We start from the raw sequence: 16,065 nt of genomic DNA, 5'->3' as shown, positions 1-16,065 counted from the left end.
CTCTCCCAACACCCAATATTCCCATTTTTGTGGGACCTGCATCAGCCCCTTTGCAGCGAACGACCAGTGAGCCATTGTTTCAGGCTCACGATACACAATACTATCCCCCTGAGCCTACATTCCACGCACCGGAACCACAGGCTTACAATCCCCATTTGGAAGTACCGGCAGAGGTTGAGAAGCCGATTAAGGCCCCTGAACAGGACGAAGTGTTGAGAAAGTTCAAAAGCCTGGAGCAATCCTTCAGGAACTTACACGGGCTGGGCAATCAAGTCAGCGTGGCATACAAAGATCTGTGCCCTTTCCCAGATGTCCAACTCCCGGCTGGGTTCAAGATGCCCAAGTTTGATTTATATGAAGGGCACGGTGATCCCATGGCACATTTGCGGGGATTCTGTAGCAAAATGAGAGGGGCAGGAGGCAAGGATGAGCTTTTGATAGCTTATTTCGGCCAAAGTCTGAGCGGATCTGCACTGGAATGGTATACCAGGCAGGATTTCAGCAGGTGGTACACGTGGGATGACCTGGCGCAGGCTTTTGCAGGTCATTTCCAATACAATCTGGAGATAGTCCCTGACCGTCTCACGTTATTGAGAACTGGGAAGAAACCCGGGGAAAGTTTTCGCGAGTTCGGGTTCCGCTGGAGAGAACAAGCAGCTAGGGTCGATCCTCCCATGAGAGAGGGAGAGATGGTAGACTACTTTTTGCAGACATTGGATCCAACCTACTTTGGTCACTTGGTGACAACGGTTGGAAAATCTTTCAACGAGGTGGTCAAAATAGGGGTCATGATAGAAGAAGGTTTGAGGTCGGACAAGATCTTAAACTATTCGGCACTTAAGGCCACAACCCAGGCTATTCAAGGCGGCACGGGAGGTGCGCTGAGAAGAAAGAAAGAAGAGGTTGCCACGATCGAGGCAGGCAGTTGGGCCAGGGCTGGCAGGCCGCACTACAACCAACCCAGGCCTCACAGGTCAAACTACCCATACAACCCACCACAAAATTTCTATCCACCTCAAGAACCACATTGTTCCGTACACCAAGCCCAGGTATACACTCAGCCTCCGGTTCGCCCACAATGGCGCGCAACGGCTCCCCAGAACATATATGCACCACCACAAAACACTTACCCTCCACCAAGGGCATATAGAAATCCTTTGGGGGCAGGTTTCCGGGGAAATCCAGATGCCAGAAATGACAGGTTGCGAAAACAAAGAACCTTCACCGAACTGGGAGAAACCTACACCGCTGTGTTCCACAAGCTGCGGCAATTAGGTTTGGTTAGTCCTGTCCATACTCGGGAACCAAATCCCCCGCCTCAGAATTTGGATCGTTCAATCAGTTGTGAATACTGTTCAGGGATGCTCGGGCACGATACCGAGAAGTGTTGGAAGTTAAGGCATGCCATACAGGATCTTATTGACACCAATAAGATCGAGGTCCAGACACCGGAGGCTCCTAACATCAACCAAAACCCGCTGCCAGCGCACCACGAAGCTCACATGATTGAGTTGGTGTGTGAGGGAGGAGAATTAAGAAAACCCTCACAAACAGTGATGATGATCCAAGCTGCCCCAAAAGAAGTCTTAACCAGTGGAGGAACAAATGTACAGTCGCAGGGAGAAGGTGTCAAGCCGGTAGTATTATGGGGGAAGAACCCGTCCGTCATAGCAAGCAAACCCGAGCCAAGCAAGTTGGTAATACCAGGGATCCTGCCCACACCGGCGGTCGTGTTGAAAGGGGTATGTAGAGAACGGGTGACCATAAAGCCGGTGGTCCAACTGCCTATGCTTGACAGCAGGGCTGTGCCCTAGAAATATGAAAAAGCAGTGGTGACGTACCAAGGAAAACAGGTGGAAGAAGTCAGTTGTGAAGCGCAAGGGCTGACTCGATCAGGTCGATGTTTTGCTCCGGTGGAGTTAAGAAAAACCAACCCAGTGGCAACCAAGAAGCCAGTGTCAGAAGAAGAGGCTGAAGACTTCCTGAGGAAGATGAAAGTGCAAGACTATTCTGTGGTTGAGCAGCTGAGAAAAACACCTGCCCAGATCTCACTATTGTCATTACTCCTCCATTCCGAGGAACATCGTCGGGCCCTGTTAAAGATATTGAACGAGGCCCATGTACCCAGTGAGATTTCTGTAAACCACCTGGAAACCATTGCTAGCAAGATTTTCGAGGTGAACAGAGTGACATTCTCAGATGATGACCTGCCGGTGGAAGGTACGGAGCATAACAAAGCTCTATACCTAGCTGTCAAATGTGAAGACTCGGTGGTAACCCGAGTATTGGTGGATAACGGCTCAAGCGCCAATATTTGTCCATTATCCACCCTGGACCAGTTAAAGATTGACCGTGGAAGAATCCGGGAGAATAGCATCTGTGTCCGGGGGTTTGACGGAAACGGAACCGCCACTGTGGGGGATGTTGTACTTGAACTGACCATTGGTCCGGTCCTGTTTACCATGGAATTCCAGGTATTGGATGCCATGGTATCTTACAACTTGCTGTTAGGACGACCCTGGATTCATGCAGCTAAAGCGGTGCCTTCCACCCTACATCAGACAGTGAAGTTCGAGTGGGAAAGACAAGAGGTCGTGTTGCACGGCGAGGATACAACAGGCACCATGGGCGGAACCATTGTGCCTTTCATAGAGACCACTGATGACAAGGGTCCTTGGGTCTACCAGATTCTCGATACAGGGTCGGCCAACAAAATCTCTGAAGGAGAAATCATCCCGCACCCTAGGGTAGCTGCCGCAACAGTCATGATGGTATCGGAGATGCTGGGTAACGGATTTGTGCCGGGAAAAGGCCTGGGAGTTGAACTTCAAGGGATAGTCCAACCTGTTTCCCTTCCTAAGAATCTGGAAACCTTCGGGTTGGGGTTCAAACCAACCGCAGCAGACAGGAAGGAGGCGCGAAGAATGAAGAAGAGGGTCTGGTTTCTGCCTCAACCAGTGCCACGCCTCTCAAGGTCTTTTGTTAAAGCAAGTGCCAAGGGGTCAGCGATCCCAAAGATTCGAGGACCTTTGATCGGTATAAATGAAGACCTCAATCAGAGTTTTGAGAGGCTATTTGCGGATGTCAGTATGGTGGAAGCTGGAGAAGGTTCCAGCAGAGCAGAGATACAATTTGTGGGGCCTGAGGCCAAGACCAACAATTGGACGGTTACTCCTCTTCCTGTCCGAGGGGAGTCTTGGTAGTAGGCTTTGATTAATGTTTTGTTTGTTTGTTTGTTTGATCGGATTATTCAAGGGTGTAATCCCAATTTTACTTTCGTTGTGTAAAAGTGTGAACCCTTTTTTATCCTGCAAATTTAATAAAGTTCTTTTCTTTTGTCCCATTTTAATTTCTTGTTTTGTTCTTTTTCTTTCTGAACAGTTCTCTTTTTACTGGTCCTAATGACATGGCATGCACAGCGGATCTTCGACCTAGTCTAAATAATCAATCTAAATCTGACTCAATGATGCAAGAGGTCGTTTGTGATAATGAATCCGAAGGTGACGAAGGGGAAGCCTTCGAAGAAATAAACCGAGAACTGTGCCAATTTGAAGAGAAACCCAAGCCTAACCTAAATGACACTGAGGCTGTGAACCTAGGAGACGCTGATAACATCCAAGAGACCAAAATTAGCATCCACATCGAGCCGAATGTCAAAGCAGAATTGATCGAAACTCTCAGGGAATTAAAAGATGTTTTTGCATGGTCATATGATGATATGCCTGGATTGAGCACCGATTTAGTGGTTCACAAATTGCCCACTGACCCGGCATACCCTCCGGTCAAGCAAAAACTAAGGAAATTTAAAACAGAAATGAGTGTAAAGATCAAAGAAGAAGTGATTAAGCAGTTGCAATCGAAGGTCATTCGGGTCACTCGATATCCCGAGTGGTTGGCCAATGTGGTACCAGTCCCAAAGAAGGATGGAAAAATCAGGGTGTGCGTCGACTACCGCAACCTCAACAAAGCAAGTCCCAAGGACAATTTCCCGTTACCCAACATTCATATCCTGATCGATAATTGCGCTGGGCGCGAGATCGGATCCTTTGTGGATTGCTATGCGGGTTATCATCAGATCCTAATGGACGAAGAGGATGCTGAGAAGACAGCGTTTATTACGCCATGGGGAACCTACTGCTATCGGGTAATGCCGTTCGGGTTAAAGAACGCCGGGGCAACGTACATGCGAGCAATGACTGCGGTGTTTCATGACATAATACACAAGGAAATTGAGGTGTACGTCGATGATGTGATCATCAAATCTTGGCGTCAGGAGGACCATGTAGCAGACCTAAGGAGATTTTTCCAAAGACTTCGGAGGTATGATATCAAGCTTAACCCGGCCAAATGCGCATTCGGGGTTCCATCAGGAAAGTTGCTAGGCTTCATCGTCAGTCGACGGGGGATTGAGTTAGACCCATCCAAAATTGAATCCATCCGAGACTTGCCACCGCCAAGGAACAAAACAGAGGTAATGAGTTTGCTGGGTAGACTCAATTACATCAGCAGGTTCATCGCTCAACTCACAGCAACTTGTGAGCCCATATTTCGGCTACTGAGAAAGGACGCTGCAGAAGGTTGGACGACAGAGTGTCAGGAGGCTTTCGACCAAATCAAAGGGTATCTGTCTAATCCACCCGTGTTGGTCCCGCCTAAGCCCGGGAAACCCCTAATCCTTTACCTGACAGTCTTGGAAAATTCATTTGGTTGTGTACTGGGGCAACATGATGACACAGGAAGGAAGGAGCAGGCCATCTACTATCTTAGCAAGAAATTCACAGTGCATGAGGTCAAGTACACTCAACTCGAGAAAACATGCTGCGCCCTAACTTGGGTAGCTCAGAAGTTGAAGCACTACCTGTCTTCATATACTACTTATCTCATATCCCGCTTGGACCCATTGAAGTATATCTTTCAGAAACCTATGCCCACGGGAAGGTTGGCAAAGTGGAAAATTCTGCTCACAGAGTTTGATATCATCTACGTAACGAGGACGGCCATGAAAGCCCAGGCACTGGCAGACCATTTGGCAGAGAATCCCGTTGACGAAAAATACGAGCCCTTAAGAACGTATTTTCCTGACGAAGAAGTGATGCACACGACTGATTTGGAATTACCTGAGGAACCGGGTTGGAAGCTTTTCTTCGATGGAGCTGCAAACGCAAAAGGGGTTGGAATAGGAGCAGTACTCATTTCTGAAACAGGACGGCATTATCCTGTCACGGCTCAACTACGCTTCTATTGCACCAACAATATGGCCGAATATGAGGCTTGCATTCTAGGTCTGCGCTTGGCTGCTGACATGGATGTCCAAGACGTCTTGGTCTTGGGAGACTCGGACCTCTTGGTACATCAAATTCAGGGTGAATGGGAAACACGAGATCTAAAGCTCATACCATACCGGCAATGTTTGCATGATCTGAGCAAGCAATTTCGATCGGTGAAGTTCAAACACATCCCGAGAGTTCACAATGAGGTTGCGGATGCCTTGGCCACCTTGGCATCAATGCTGCACCACCCTGACAAAATGTATGTAGATCCTTTACACATCCAGGTCCGTGATCAGCACGCCTACTGCAATGCCATAGAAGAAGAAGCAGATGGCGAACCCTGGTTTCATGATATCAAGGAATACCTCAGAATGGGGATATATCCAGAACATGCCTCTGGAGACCAAAAAAGAGCCCTTCGGCGTTTGTCGAATGGTTTCTTCCTCAGTGGAGGAGTATTGTACAAAAGAACCCCGGATTTGGGATTGTTGAGATGCATAGATGCCAGTCAAGCAATGACGGTCATGGAAGAGGTATATGCGGGAGTTTGCGGACCACACATGAGCGGATATGTATTGGCAAGAAAGATCCTTCGAACAGGGTGTTATTGGCTCACCATGGAACGCGACTGTATCACTTTTGTGAGGAAATGCCATCAGTGCCAGATACATGGAGATTTGATTCATTCTCCGCCAACAGAGTTACATACGATGTCAGCGCCTTGGCCGTTTGTGGCATGGGGCATGGATGTCATTGGGCCCATCGAGCCAGCAGCGTCCAACGGTCACAGGTTCATTCTAGTGACCATTGATTACTTCACCAAATGGGTTGAGGCTAAAACCTTCAAATCGGTAACCAAGAAGGCAGTGGTGGACTTTGTTCACTCCCATATCATCTGCAGATTTGGGATCCCAAAAGTGATCATCACGGATAACGGTGCGAATCTTAATAGCAGCCTGATGAAAGAGGTATGCCAACAATTCAAGATTACACACCGCAATTCCACCCCATATCGCCCCAAGGCGAATGGAGCAGTCGAAGCAGCCAATAAGAGTATCAAGAAGATACTGCGAAAAATGGTGGAAGGGTCCAGACAATGGCACGAGAAATTACCCTTTGCTTTATTGGGGTACCGCACTACCGTCCGGACCTCCATAGGCACAACTCCTTATTTGTTGGTATACGGAACTGAGGCCGTGATACCAGCGGAGGTCGAAATTCCGTCCCTCCGAATTGTCGCTGAAGCCGGGATTGATGATGATGAATGGGTAAAAGCTCGATTGGAACAGTTGAGCCTGATAGATGAGAAAAGATTGGCAGCAGTGTGCCATGGTCAACTGTATCAGAAGAGAATGGCAAGAGCATATAACAAGAAGGTGCGCCCCAGGAAGTTTGAGGTAGGGCAGTAGGTGTTAAAGAAGATCCTCCCACATCAGGTCGAGGCAAAAGGCAAATTCGCCCCAAATTGGCAAGGGCCTTATATCGTGACCAGAGTATTGTCCAACGGTGCTTTGTGTTTGACAGATGTCGAAGGTAGATGTGTCGACATGGCTATCAATTCAGATGCAGTCAAGAGATATTATGCGTAATTTTTTTTATTATTATGGCAATTTTTGGTTTATTCGTTTGTCTTTGGCATTTGTTGAATAATGAGATGACGGAGGCAATTCTTTCTTCTATCCAAACACTTTTAACCTTTGCTTCCCCCTTCGAGACTGAGTAATTCTTTCATGTCCCTCTTTTGGAATCACTAATGGGAAAGATATGAAAAAAGAGAGAAAGAAAATGAAAAAGAAAAAAAAAAAGAAAAAAGAAGAAGAAAAAAAAAAGAAAAAAAAAGAAGAAGATGAAATCATAAAGAAATACAAAACCGGGGGAACTACGTTTGACCTGATTTCTCAAAGAGGATACGTAGGCGCCTCACGGCTCGGTCATAGTATGCATCATAGTGGATATACGATGCATAATGTACATAGTGTGCGTAATAGGCACAGCGTGCGTAACGCACATAGCGCAACATAAGTATAAATAATAAATTCCCCAAGCAAGAAAACTGGGGCAGAGGTTATGTTTTTAAGTTCCAACAAAGGTTTGATTCCAAAAGTTGTAGCACATCACCCATCAAATTATCTTCAATTTTATAGCCTTTCTTTAACCCCACACCAAAACCAACATCAACGTCCAAAAGACCTCCCGATCAATGTTCAAGAGATGTCGAGTCAGGCGAATAAGACCGAGAATAATACACCAAGCCCCAGCAAAGAAGAGGATCGTAAGATTGGGAACGAATTGATAGTCAAAGGAATCTCCAGAAAAGAGGGTCGTATCTACAACACCCCGATTCCTCGAAAGAAATAAAATGAGAGAGTCTCATCGGTGAAAACCTTCGCAGGCACCGAGAGGCGATGTAAGATGAGGGATATAAAATGAGAGAGTCTTATTGGTGAAAACCTTCACAGGCACCATAAGGCGCCGGGAGATGAGAGAAAAGAGAGAGTCTCATTAGTGAAAACCCCTCGAAGAGCACTATGAGGCGACGAGACAGATCAGCGAAGCTACCACATTAGAAACGAAGTGAACACTCCTTTATCATCCCCAGCAAGTCAAACCATCGGGCAAATCAATTGATACAAATAGACTGGGTCGGAATCTATGGTGCACGCCATGATCACGGGGACCAGTTGTGTCCTCCAGATAAGTTCTTTTGATTGTCTCCTCCCACAAAATATTGGTTCATAAAGATTTTCTCCTTTCCATATCTTTATTTCTTTTCCTAAAATGTGTCTTTAAAGGATTTTTCAAAGCTTACTACCAGAAACCGAAGGAGAATTCATCCAATGCAGGATAATACAAATAGTCTTAAAGGCCGGCCCCAGGCAATGCAGGGATTGTGCTCGGAAATGTTGGAAGAAGTATGCTCCAAAAGGGAGTGGTTTCAGGAGTTAGAAGCAGACTCCCACATCATGTGTTTAAAGAGAAAGCAGAGTAGGGGATAAACTGAAAACCAATCCCCAGCAGGCTAGAGACCCCCAACAGGCAACTTTGCCCGCCAACCAATTATGGGGACAAAGAGCAAGAAAAGAGGAAGAGAGAAAAATTGCTCGCCAGAAAGGCACCCTCTACCACCACGATAAAAACTAATTAAATCCTTTTGTCTGTTGTAGGGGAACAGAGGATTGATGAGGGCAGCAAGATGCAATGCCATGGAAGTCACCAAAAACCGGGGCAGAAAATTTTCTGCCGATTGTCGAAAATTTTCTCGGAAGAACGGGGAAACAATTTCAATACTTTTAAGTTCTAGGTCGCCCACCAGTATAATGCGGGAATACTTTTAAGTTCTAGGTCGCCCACCAGTATAATGCGGGAATACATTTAAGTTCTAGGTCGCCCACCAGTATAATGCGGGAATACATTTAAGTTCTAGGTCGCACACCAGTATAATGCGGGAATACATTTAAGTTCTAGGTCGCCCACCAGTATAATGCGGGAATACATTTAAGTTCTAGGTCGCCCACCAGTATAATGCGGGAATACTTTTAAGTTCTAGGTCGCCCACCAGTATAATGCGGGAATACATTTAAGTTCTAGGTCGCCCACCAGTATAATGCGGGAATACTTTTAAGTTCTAGGTCGCCCACCAGTATAATGCGGGAATACATTTAAGTTCTAGGTCGCCCACCAGTATAATGCGGGAATACATTTAAGTTCTAGGTCGCCCACCAGTATAATGCGGGAATACATTTAAGTTCTAGGTCGCCCACCAGTATAATGCGGGAATACATTTAAGTTCTAGGTCGCCCACTAGTATAATGCGGGAATACATTTAAGTTCTAGGTCGCCCACCAGTATAATGCGGGAATACTTTTAAGTTCTAGGTCGCCCACCAGTATAATGCGGGAATACATTTAAGTTCTAGGTCGCCCACCAGTATAATGCGGGAATACATTTAAGTTCTAGGTCGCCCACCAGTATAATGCGGGAATACTTTTAAGTTCTAGGTCGCCCACCAGTATAATGCGTGAATACATTTAAGTTCTAGGTCGCCCACCAGTATAATGCGGGAATACATTTATAAGTTTTAGGTCGCCCACCAGTATAATGCGGGAATATATTTTAGCTCTAGAGTTTGGAATCAGTAGCCCCACCTGAAGACGGAAGGTTACAACAGAGATCCCCAAGCAGGAAACAATAAAATCCCCAGCACCAAGAAGCAGACAACTGCAGAGGCAAGCGCGCAATTCAAAAGGAAAAAGGAACGCATCTCAAAAGAAGCAGTTTGGGAGCGTTGTAGCATGCCCAGTATGACGATGCTGATGAAGAAACATACCACTGAAGAAACCATTGGAAAATTTAAAGAAGAAAGTCGTGTCCCCAGCGGATCAAGCAAAGTGATGAAAACTGGCATTCAAACGTCAGCAAAGGACCAGCATCATCTCCCAAAGTCACAAGATAAAGGCATCGGAGGAAAGTGGTAGCCGACAAGAAAGCAAGGCAACAAGAACAAGTTGAAGATGGATGAGATTTCAGGATCCTCAGTTTAGCTTAACTTCTTATTTTCCTTTGAGCAATGTAATAGGGGGATCGGTTGAGCAGTAGCATCCTACAGCAGCATACAACAGCGCACAACGACAGCAAACACTACAGTCGCACGGTAGTCCCAGCTACCAAAATTTCCCGAACTACATTGACCTGATTCCTGTTTCAGCCCGGGATATGTAGGAAACCTCTGAAGCAAAGGTTCGGTCAAATCTTTTTCAAAAAATGCTTCACACGGAGTATTCGGACGGGCAAAAATCGCTCGCTTTATCTTTGCGCGAAAACCCTTCGTGTCTTCGTGCAAAGAGGGGCAGCTGTAAGCACGTGATTTTTGCTTCACGGACAATCGCTCCAAAAGAAAATAAAAATAGTGGCAAAAGGCTTCACTATACAATTTTTCGATCTTTCCATGACATGTGTTGTTAGTCGTTTGTGAGTCTGTCCATTTTGCAAACAAAAATACAAAAATATGTGTCAGTAAAAGAAAATTCAAAAAATAATATATATATGTGTGCGTCCTTCGTTCTAGGCTTTTAGTTAACTTACTTGAATATTTGGTGTTAATTGTGTTAAAATGTTCCATTGTTGCTTAGTTTTAATTTCATTATTTTATTGTCTATTATTTTATTTTTTGAAAAATGAAACTAAAAAAAAAAAAAACAACAAAAAAAAGAGAGGGAAGAAAATCGGTTGGGCCCAAGGAAATAAACCAAAAAATGGGCCCAAACCAATTCGATCAGGTCCAGTCCAAAACCGGCTGCCCAGGCACCTCCTGAAACGACGTCGTTTCAGGCAAATCAATCTGAGCCGTCTGTCCCAGCCGATCCAACGGTTCAGGACCTCTTTCAGCGACCCATGTTCAAACCCGACCCAAATAACCAATCCGATCCGACCCCTCACTTAAACCAAACGACCCCGTTTAACTACCAAACGACCCCGCCTCGTGTCTCATCCTCAGATCCAAGCCGTTGAGATCATCTGATCTAACGGCTCAGATCCAATCAGACTCCCCATATATAAACTCAACCCTTCACCCCACGCCCCCTATCCGAACCCCACCCCTCACTCGTCTCCTTCCCCGAACCCTGAAACCCCCAAACCCTAACGCCGCCCTAGCTTCCCTTCCACCAAAACCCGGCGGCATGAACGCCGGGGGCCACCTCCTGAACACCCTAAGCCCCCCTCACTCTCCTGAACATGGATCTGTTACCCCCTAGGCTCGAATCACTTTCCTTCGACTCGAATCTTCATTTGAAGATTTGAGTCGAACCTGGACCTATGCCAAACCACCCCATCTTCACACCAGACACTCCCCTGACCTTCCTCGTGACCAAGCTAAGCTTGGTTTGGTCCGAATCTACCCACAACTCCCTAAAAATCAGATCTGGAAATCCAGACTTTAGAACACATGCATCTGGGGAATCCGGCCGGTTTGGACATGGGTTTGAGGTCTAATAGACCTTAATCAAGGTGTTCTCATGTGAGAACATCCTGATTAAAGTTTGTTCGGCCTCAAAAGTTCGAGGTTAAATCAGATTTGGGTCTGTTTGATTTAAACATTTTCGGTAAGTTTTCCTTTCTTTTGTGTTAGTTTTAATTAAGTGGTCAGCATGTTTCGTTGTGTTTGTTTGTTTATTTTTGTTATTTTTCATTCGGATTTCTTTCATCTCTGTAAAGACCTTTTTATTTGGTCGATTGTGTTCTGTGTATGATTCTGAATGTACTCTATAATAAACATGATCGTCGATTAGTTTAATCGTCAGATAAGTTAACTCATATAGGCCCCAGTAATTGAACAAAAATTGTCTGATGCCCTTTAGGTCCCTAAATGTATTGTTTATGTGAGCGATTGATTATTACCTGCTATAATTAGTATAGTCGACTCGATAAATGTCGTCGATTAGTTTTCTATAACTAATAAAACGAACAAACTAATAATATCGCATGACTAATTGAGCTTTGCCACTAACTGTATGCCCAGCATTGTTTGAAATGGTTTGTTTGCACTGTAAAACTGACTGAAAAGGTTCAGCCCAGGCAGTCTTGAGTTCGAACTTTCATCAGTTCAAAAAATGCCCTGATGCTACAATAGGCAGGGGCAGTAATAATCAAGGTTGACAGGGGTATTCTGGGGTGTTAAAAAGAACAGAAGTAATTAGTTTAAGTGGGCTGACAAATGGGGTACTAAATTAGGATTAAACTAATGCCAATGGGGGGACAAGACACAAGAGTATGGGTTTAAAATGAATAAATAAAACGAGCCCATAACTCTTGATTAAACAAAGACCAGGCGTGGGGAACAAAGGGGCTGGCACCAAAGATGCTTAGGCATGGGTTTAAAGGGTATGGGCATTCTGCCAATTGGCAGGGCAGGCAGCTCAGCTGTACTGGTTCATTTGGCCTATAAATAGGCCATTTGATAACTTAAGTAGGGGACTTTTAGTCTTCGGAAAAAGAGAAAACAAAAGGCTGGAATTTTTAGTTTAAAAGTTGAAACTTTTAGTCTGAAGGAAGGTTTACTGAGTTTAAAGAAAGCTGAAAAACATAAGTTAGTTTCCAAATAGATTATAACCAAACACCATCTGAAAGTTGAATAAGAATTCATATTGGTCAAGCTGCCTTGGCCAAGTTCTGTCATCTGCACTGACTGAGCTGTTTGTTGGTTGCTGAACTGTTGTTATTTGCTGCATCGAACTTCTTTTACTTCTGGTGTTCATTACTCTTCGTCTGGAATTACTGGTTTGGCATTCGACTATTTGCTAGTTTCTTTTGTTCTGGGAAACTATTGTTGGTTGTTCGCGGACTGTGGAAAACACTTGGTTTAGTTGGTTGATTGCTGTGTTGTTGCTGTGTGTCTGCCGCTGCTGTATTCACTGCATATTGCCTAGCTGATCATTCCTTTCTTCTTTGTCCTCCTTACCAGGTACACAATCGATACCACTAATGTAACTGAGAGTTTGAACATGAATGCAAAAGAGAGGACCTGCAGATTGTTTTTATATACACGTGGACTGTTGTGTTAAATGTCATGTAGTATATAGTAGTTACATTTTCGTTTGGATAATAGAAGTAGCCTACATGCTTAGTGTATCAATGTAGGTTAATGAATGCTAGTCATGTATGTGTGCTGTTAGGTGAAAAACATTCCCAGTGTAATAAGTTGTATTTTTAGACTTAGTCTGAGGGTGTAATATATTCTCTAATGTAAGCCAAATAGGAAAACTATCCACTTTAGTTAAAGTTCTTTCTCCTTTTGCCAGATTGTCCCATATAAATTGATAAACTCATTTCACAGAACAAAGAATCAGTTCTAGGCCTCAATCTCATGAAGGCCGAGCCCAAATCGAAACAAATCAGTTAGGCCCATATCGAAAAACAGGGGCCCAAGTCTGGCCATCTCGCATGAGCTAGGTTTGGGCCCATAATTGTCGACTAGTTGTCCATAATCGCAGTCACGTTTTATTATTCTGTAAAAGCATTTTAAATCCTGTTATAAGTAAGCTCGCAATCATGTAATCGATTAGGGCTATTTACTGCTTTCAATTAGTAGAGACAAACACCACAAGAAACGTAGTTGCTATAGGATATCCTTTTAAAATAAGGACGAGACGAGCCTCGATGAAAATAAACAAAACGCGCAGGTGCGGGGCCCTCGTTAAATGTATATTATTGAAGCATTTAGTTTCCAGGACGGGTTGCTTAGCAAATCTCACAACCCTCCTAAAATAACAACACGTTAGTCTTTTTAGGATACGCTTTAATAAACCTTACCTTCTTAAACTCGGGTGCACATTTATGTGACCCAAATCCAAATCTCGACGGATTCGAAATGTATTTCTAATCACGGGTACATTGATTGTGACGTGATCCGAGAGGCATATCCATGACGTCGCGAATTCCTTTTAAAAATAGAACGAGACGAGCCTCGTCAAATAAAATAGACTCAGCTGCGGGGCCCTCTAACTGTATATACATTACAACACTTAGAATTCGGGACATGCCGTTTAGCAAATTTTACGGCCTTCCCCAAAACAACCATACGTTAGTTGTTTTAGGCGCGTCTTAAATAATTTATTTTTCTTAATTCGGGTGCACATTTATGTGACCCAAATCCAAATCTCAACCGAGTCAAGGTATGTCAATAATCACGGGTGCATTGATGTAACGTGGTTCGAGATATGTTTTCACGACGTTGCAAGTCCTATAAAAATAACAGTGAATGATAAAAGCGGTTTAAAAGATAAAATTGGCACATAAGTTCATGCTTGTATAAAATCAGATAATCAAGCCGAATATAACAATTGAGCGACCGTGCTAGAACCACGGAACTAGGGAATGCCTAACACCTTCTCCCGGGCTAACAGAATTCCTTATCCGGATTTCTGGTACGCAGACTGTAATATAGAGTCATTCTTTTACTCGATTCGGGATTAAAATTGGTGACTTGGGACACCTTAAATCTCCCAAGTGGCGACTCTGAAATAAATAAACCAATCCCGTTTCGATTGTCCTTTAATTGGAAAAAACTCCCTTGCGCCTCTCGGGTGCAGAAAAAGGAGGTGTGACAATTATCAGAAGAAGATATAGAAAGAGAAAATGTGTACGTGAATTCCTCCAGTTGGATCGATAAAGATTGTAATTTGTGTAAATGTTCATATTCTTTCTTTGATACTTGGCCTTCACATTACACTTGGATATCGTTCCATCATTTATATGTTGAGCCATTGCATTTACTTTCTTTCGTACTTTTTTATTCTTTTTTCTCCCTAACACAAAATGGTAAAAATATATGAATTCCTCAAAATTATGCTTAACAAAAGAGAAAAATCTGTGCCTCGAGCAAAATTGCATCTTGCTTTTGCAAAAAATGAACACTCTAAAACATACATCTCCTTACACCTTTCTCTGCACTCCACATTCTCTTTTTTTTCCTTAAGAGTAAAAGAGGAAGAAATGTGAATGTTTAGTAACATTGTATAAATATATTCGGCTCGTGGAGTTGCATACTCTCAATTGAATGTAAATTAAGTAAAAGAAACTGATACTACGAGATGTGAAACTATACCTGTTGGACTATGAAAAACAAAGAACTTGGACATTAAGGAGTAAAGTAGAACTTTTGCCATCATTAGTCATTCTCAAGACACTGAATCTCAACAAGTTAAGAAGTTCCAAATATGAGGTTTTAGTGTAACACTTGATTCATTACATTATAAATGCTCTCAGATACTACCAAATGGAGAGCAGTAGACGCACTTTGGATCCTGTTTAGTATGTGATCTCTCTCTCTCTCTCTCACACACACACACACAAAAAGGTTACACGTGAACAAATAGTGCTCCTCAATGTTTCCCAAGTGATTTGTACTTCAAATGGAAGCAAAAAAGCTTTCTGAAGACAACAAGCAGAACCACATCATGTTTTTAGGAGGCAATGCTTAAAACTCAGGCACAAGTCCTCTTCGCCTGAGTGTTGGGGGTGGGAAGGGGCAAATATTCCAGAAATTTCTAGAAGCTTCTACTTGTCTCTTTGCCATTTCTCTTATCTTCATTTTTTTACTAATACCTCCAATCAAATACTAACCTTTCAGTACAATAAGAGTCAGAAATAAAGTATTCTTTAGCGACGAAAGTACAGATCGCAAATTGCAATTGAAATGCCATGGACAGTACGGACACTGACATGATGAAGGCGGAGTCCACGTTGGCGCAACCGCAACCTCCACCGTCACAACTGCATTCCAGTTTGGGCTAACACAAAGTCGTTAGAGGCATGCTTACTACTGTTCGCCAGCGAATCGATCAAGGCAAGCCTTCTTAGGCTCTCCAAGCGGTGGTGATGGCCATGAGAACCAAAGGCGGTGAGCAAGTTGTATTTCAAGCCCTTAATCGTGCCCAGGAGTTGTACAAAAATAAAGTACAGGCAAGTGTGGCTGCAGATGAGCTGGCTTCTTTATTTGCTGAGTGTGCCATTGCTGAGGCCATGCCTCCCGTATCCCAGCCTTCTGAACATAATACAGTGGATAAACCAATTGAAGTAGATGTTGATGGAAATTCAATATTAGCTGAAACTGGCACAAAACAGATAATGCTTGATGCATTCTCTGATGGAACCAACTTTGTCTTCTTACACTGTGGGGGTCTAGTTAGTGCGCACCGCAAAGAAGAGCACTACTCATTCTGGTTTTGCAAAATGTGACATTGTTTGTTACTTGATGGTGTACATTTCCTTGCTCAGTTCATGGATAGACTACAGAGTG

The 16,065-nt window shown here is 44.0% G+C and overlaps 1 protein-coding gene across 1 annotated transcript; it reads left to right on the top strand.

The window, feature by feature from the left end:
- Positions 1-15,644: 15,644 nt before the first annotated feature.
- On the top strand, positions 15,645-16,004 carry LOC107769896 (uncharacterized). The gene has a single exon (XM_016589157.2). The coding sequence runs from the start codon at positions 15,645-15,647 to the stop codon at positions 16,002-16,004; it is 360 nt and encodes a 119-aa protein (XP_016444643.2).
- The last annotated feature ends 61 nt before the right edge of the window (positions 16,005-16,065 follow it).

This window comes from Nicotiana tabacum, chromosome 6, assembly GCF_000715075.1.
Source record: "Nicotiana tabacum cultivar K326 chromosome 6, ASM71507v2, whole genome shotgun sequence".
In the NCBI taxonomy this organism is placed as follows: domain Eukaryota; kingdom Viridiplantae; phylum Streptophyta; class Magnoliopsida; order Solanales; family Solanaceae; genus Nicotiana; species Nicotiana tabacum.
The sequence above is the reverse complement of the archived record's forward strand: the minus strand, read 5'-3'. Positions and strand labels throughout refer to the sequence as shown.

Excerpts from the sequence above, each read along its gene's own strand:
- LOC107769896 (XM_016589157.2), top strand. The coding sequence starts at position 15,645 with ATGGCCATGAGAACCAAAGGCGGTGAGCAAGTTGTATTTCAAGCCCTT.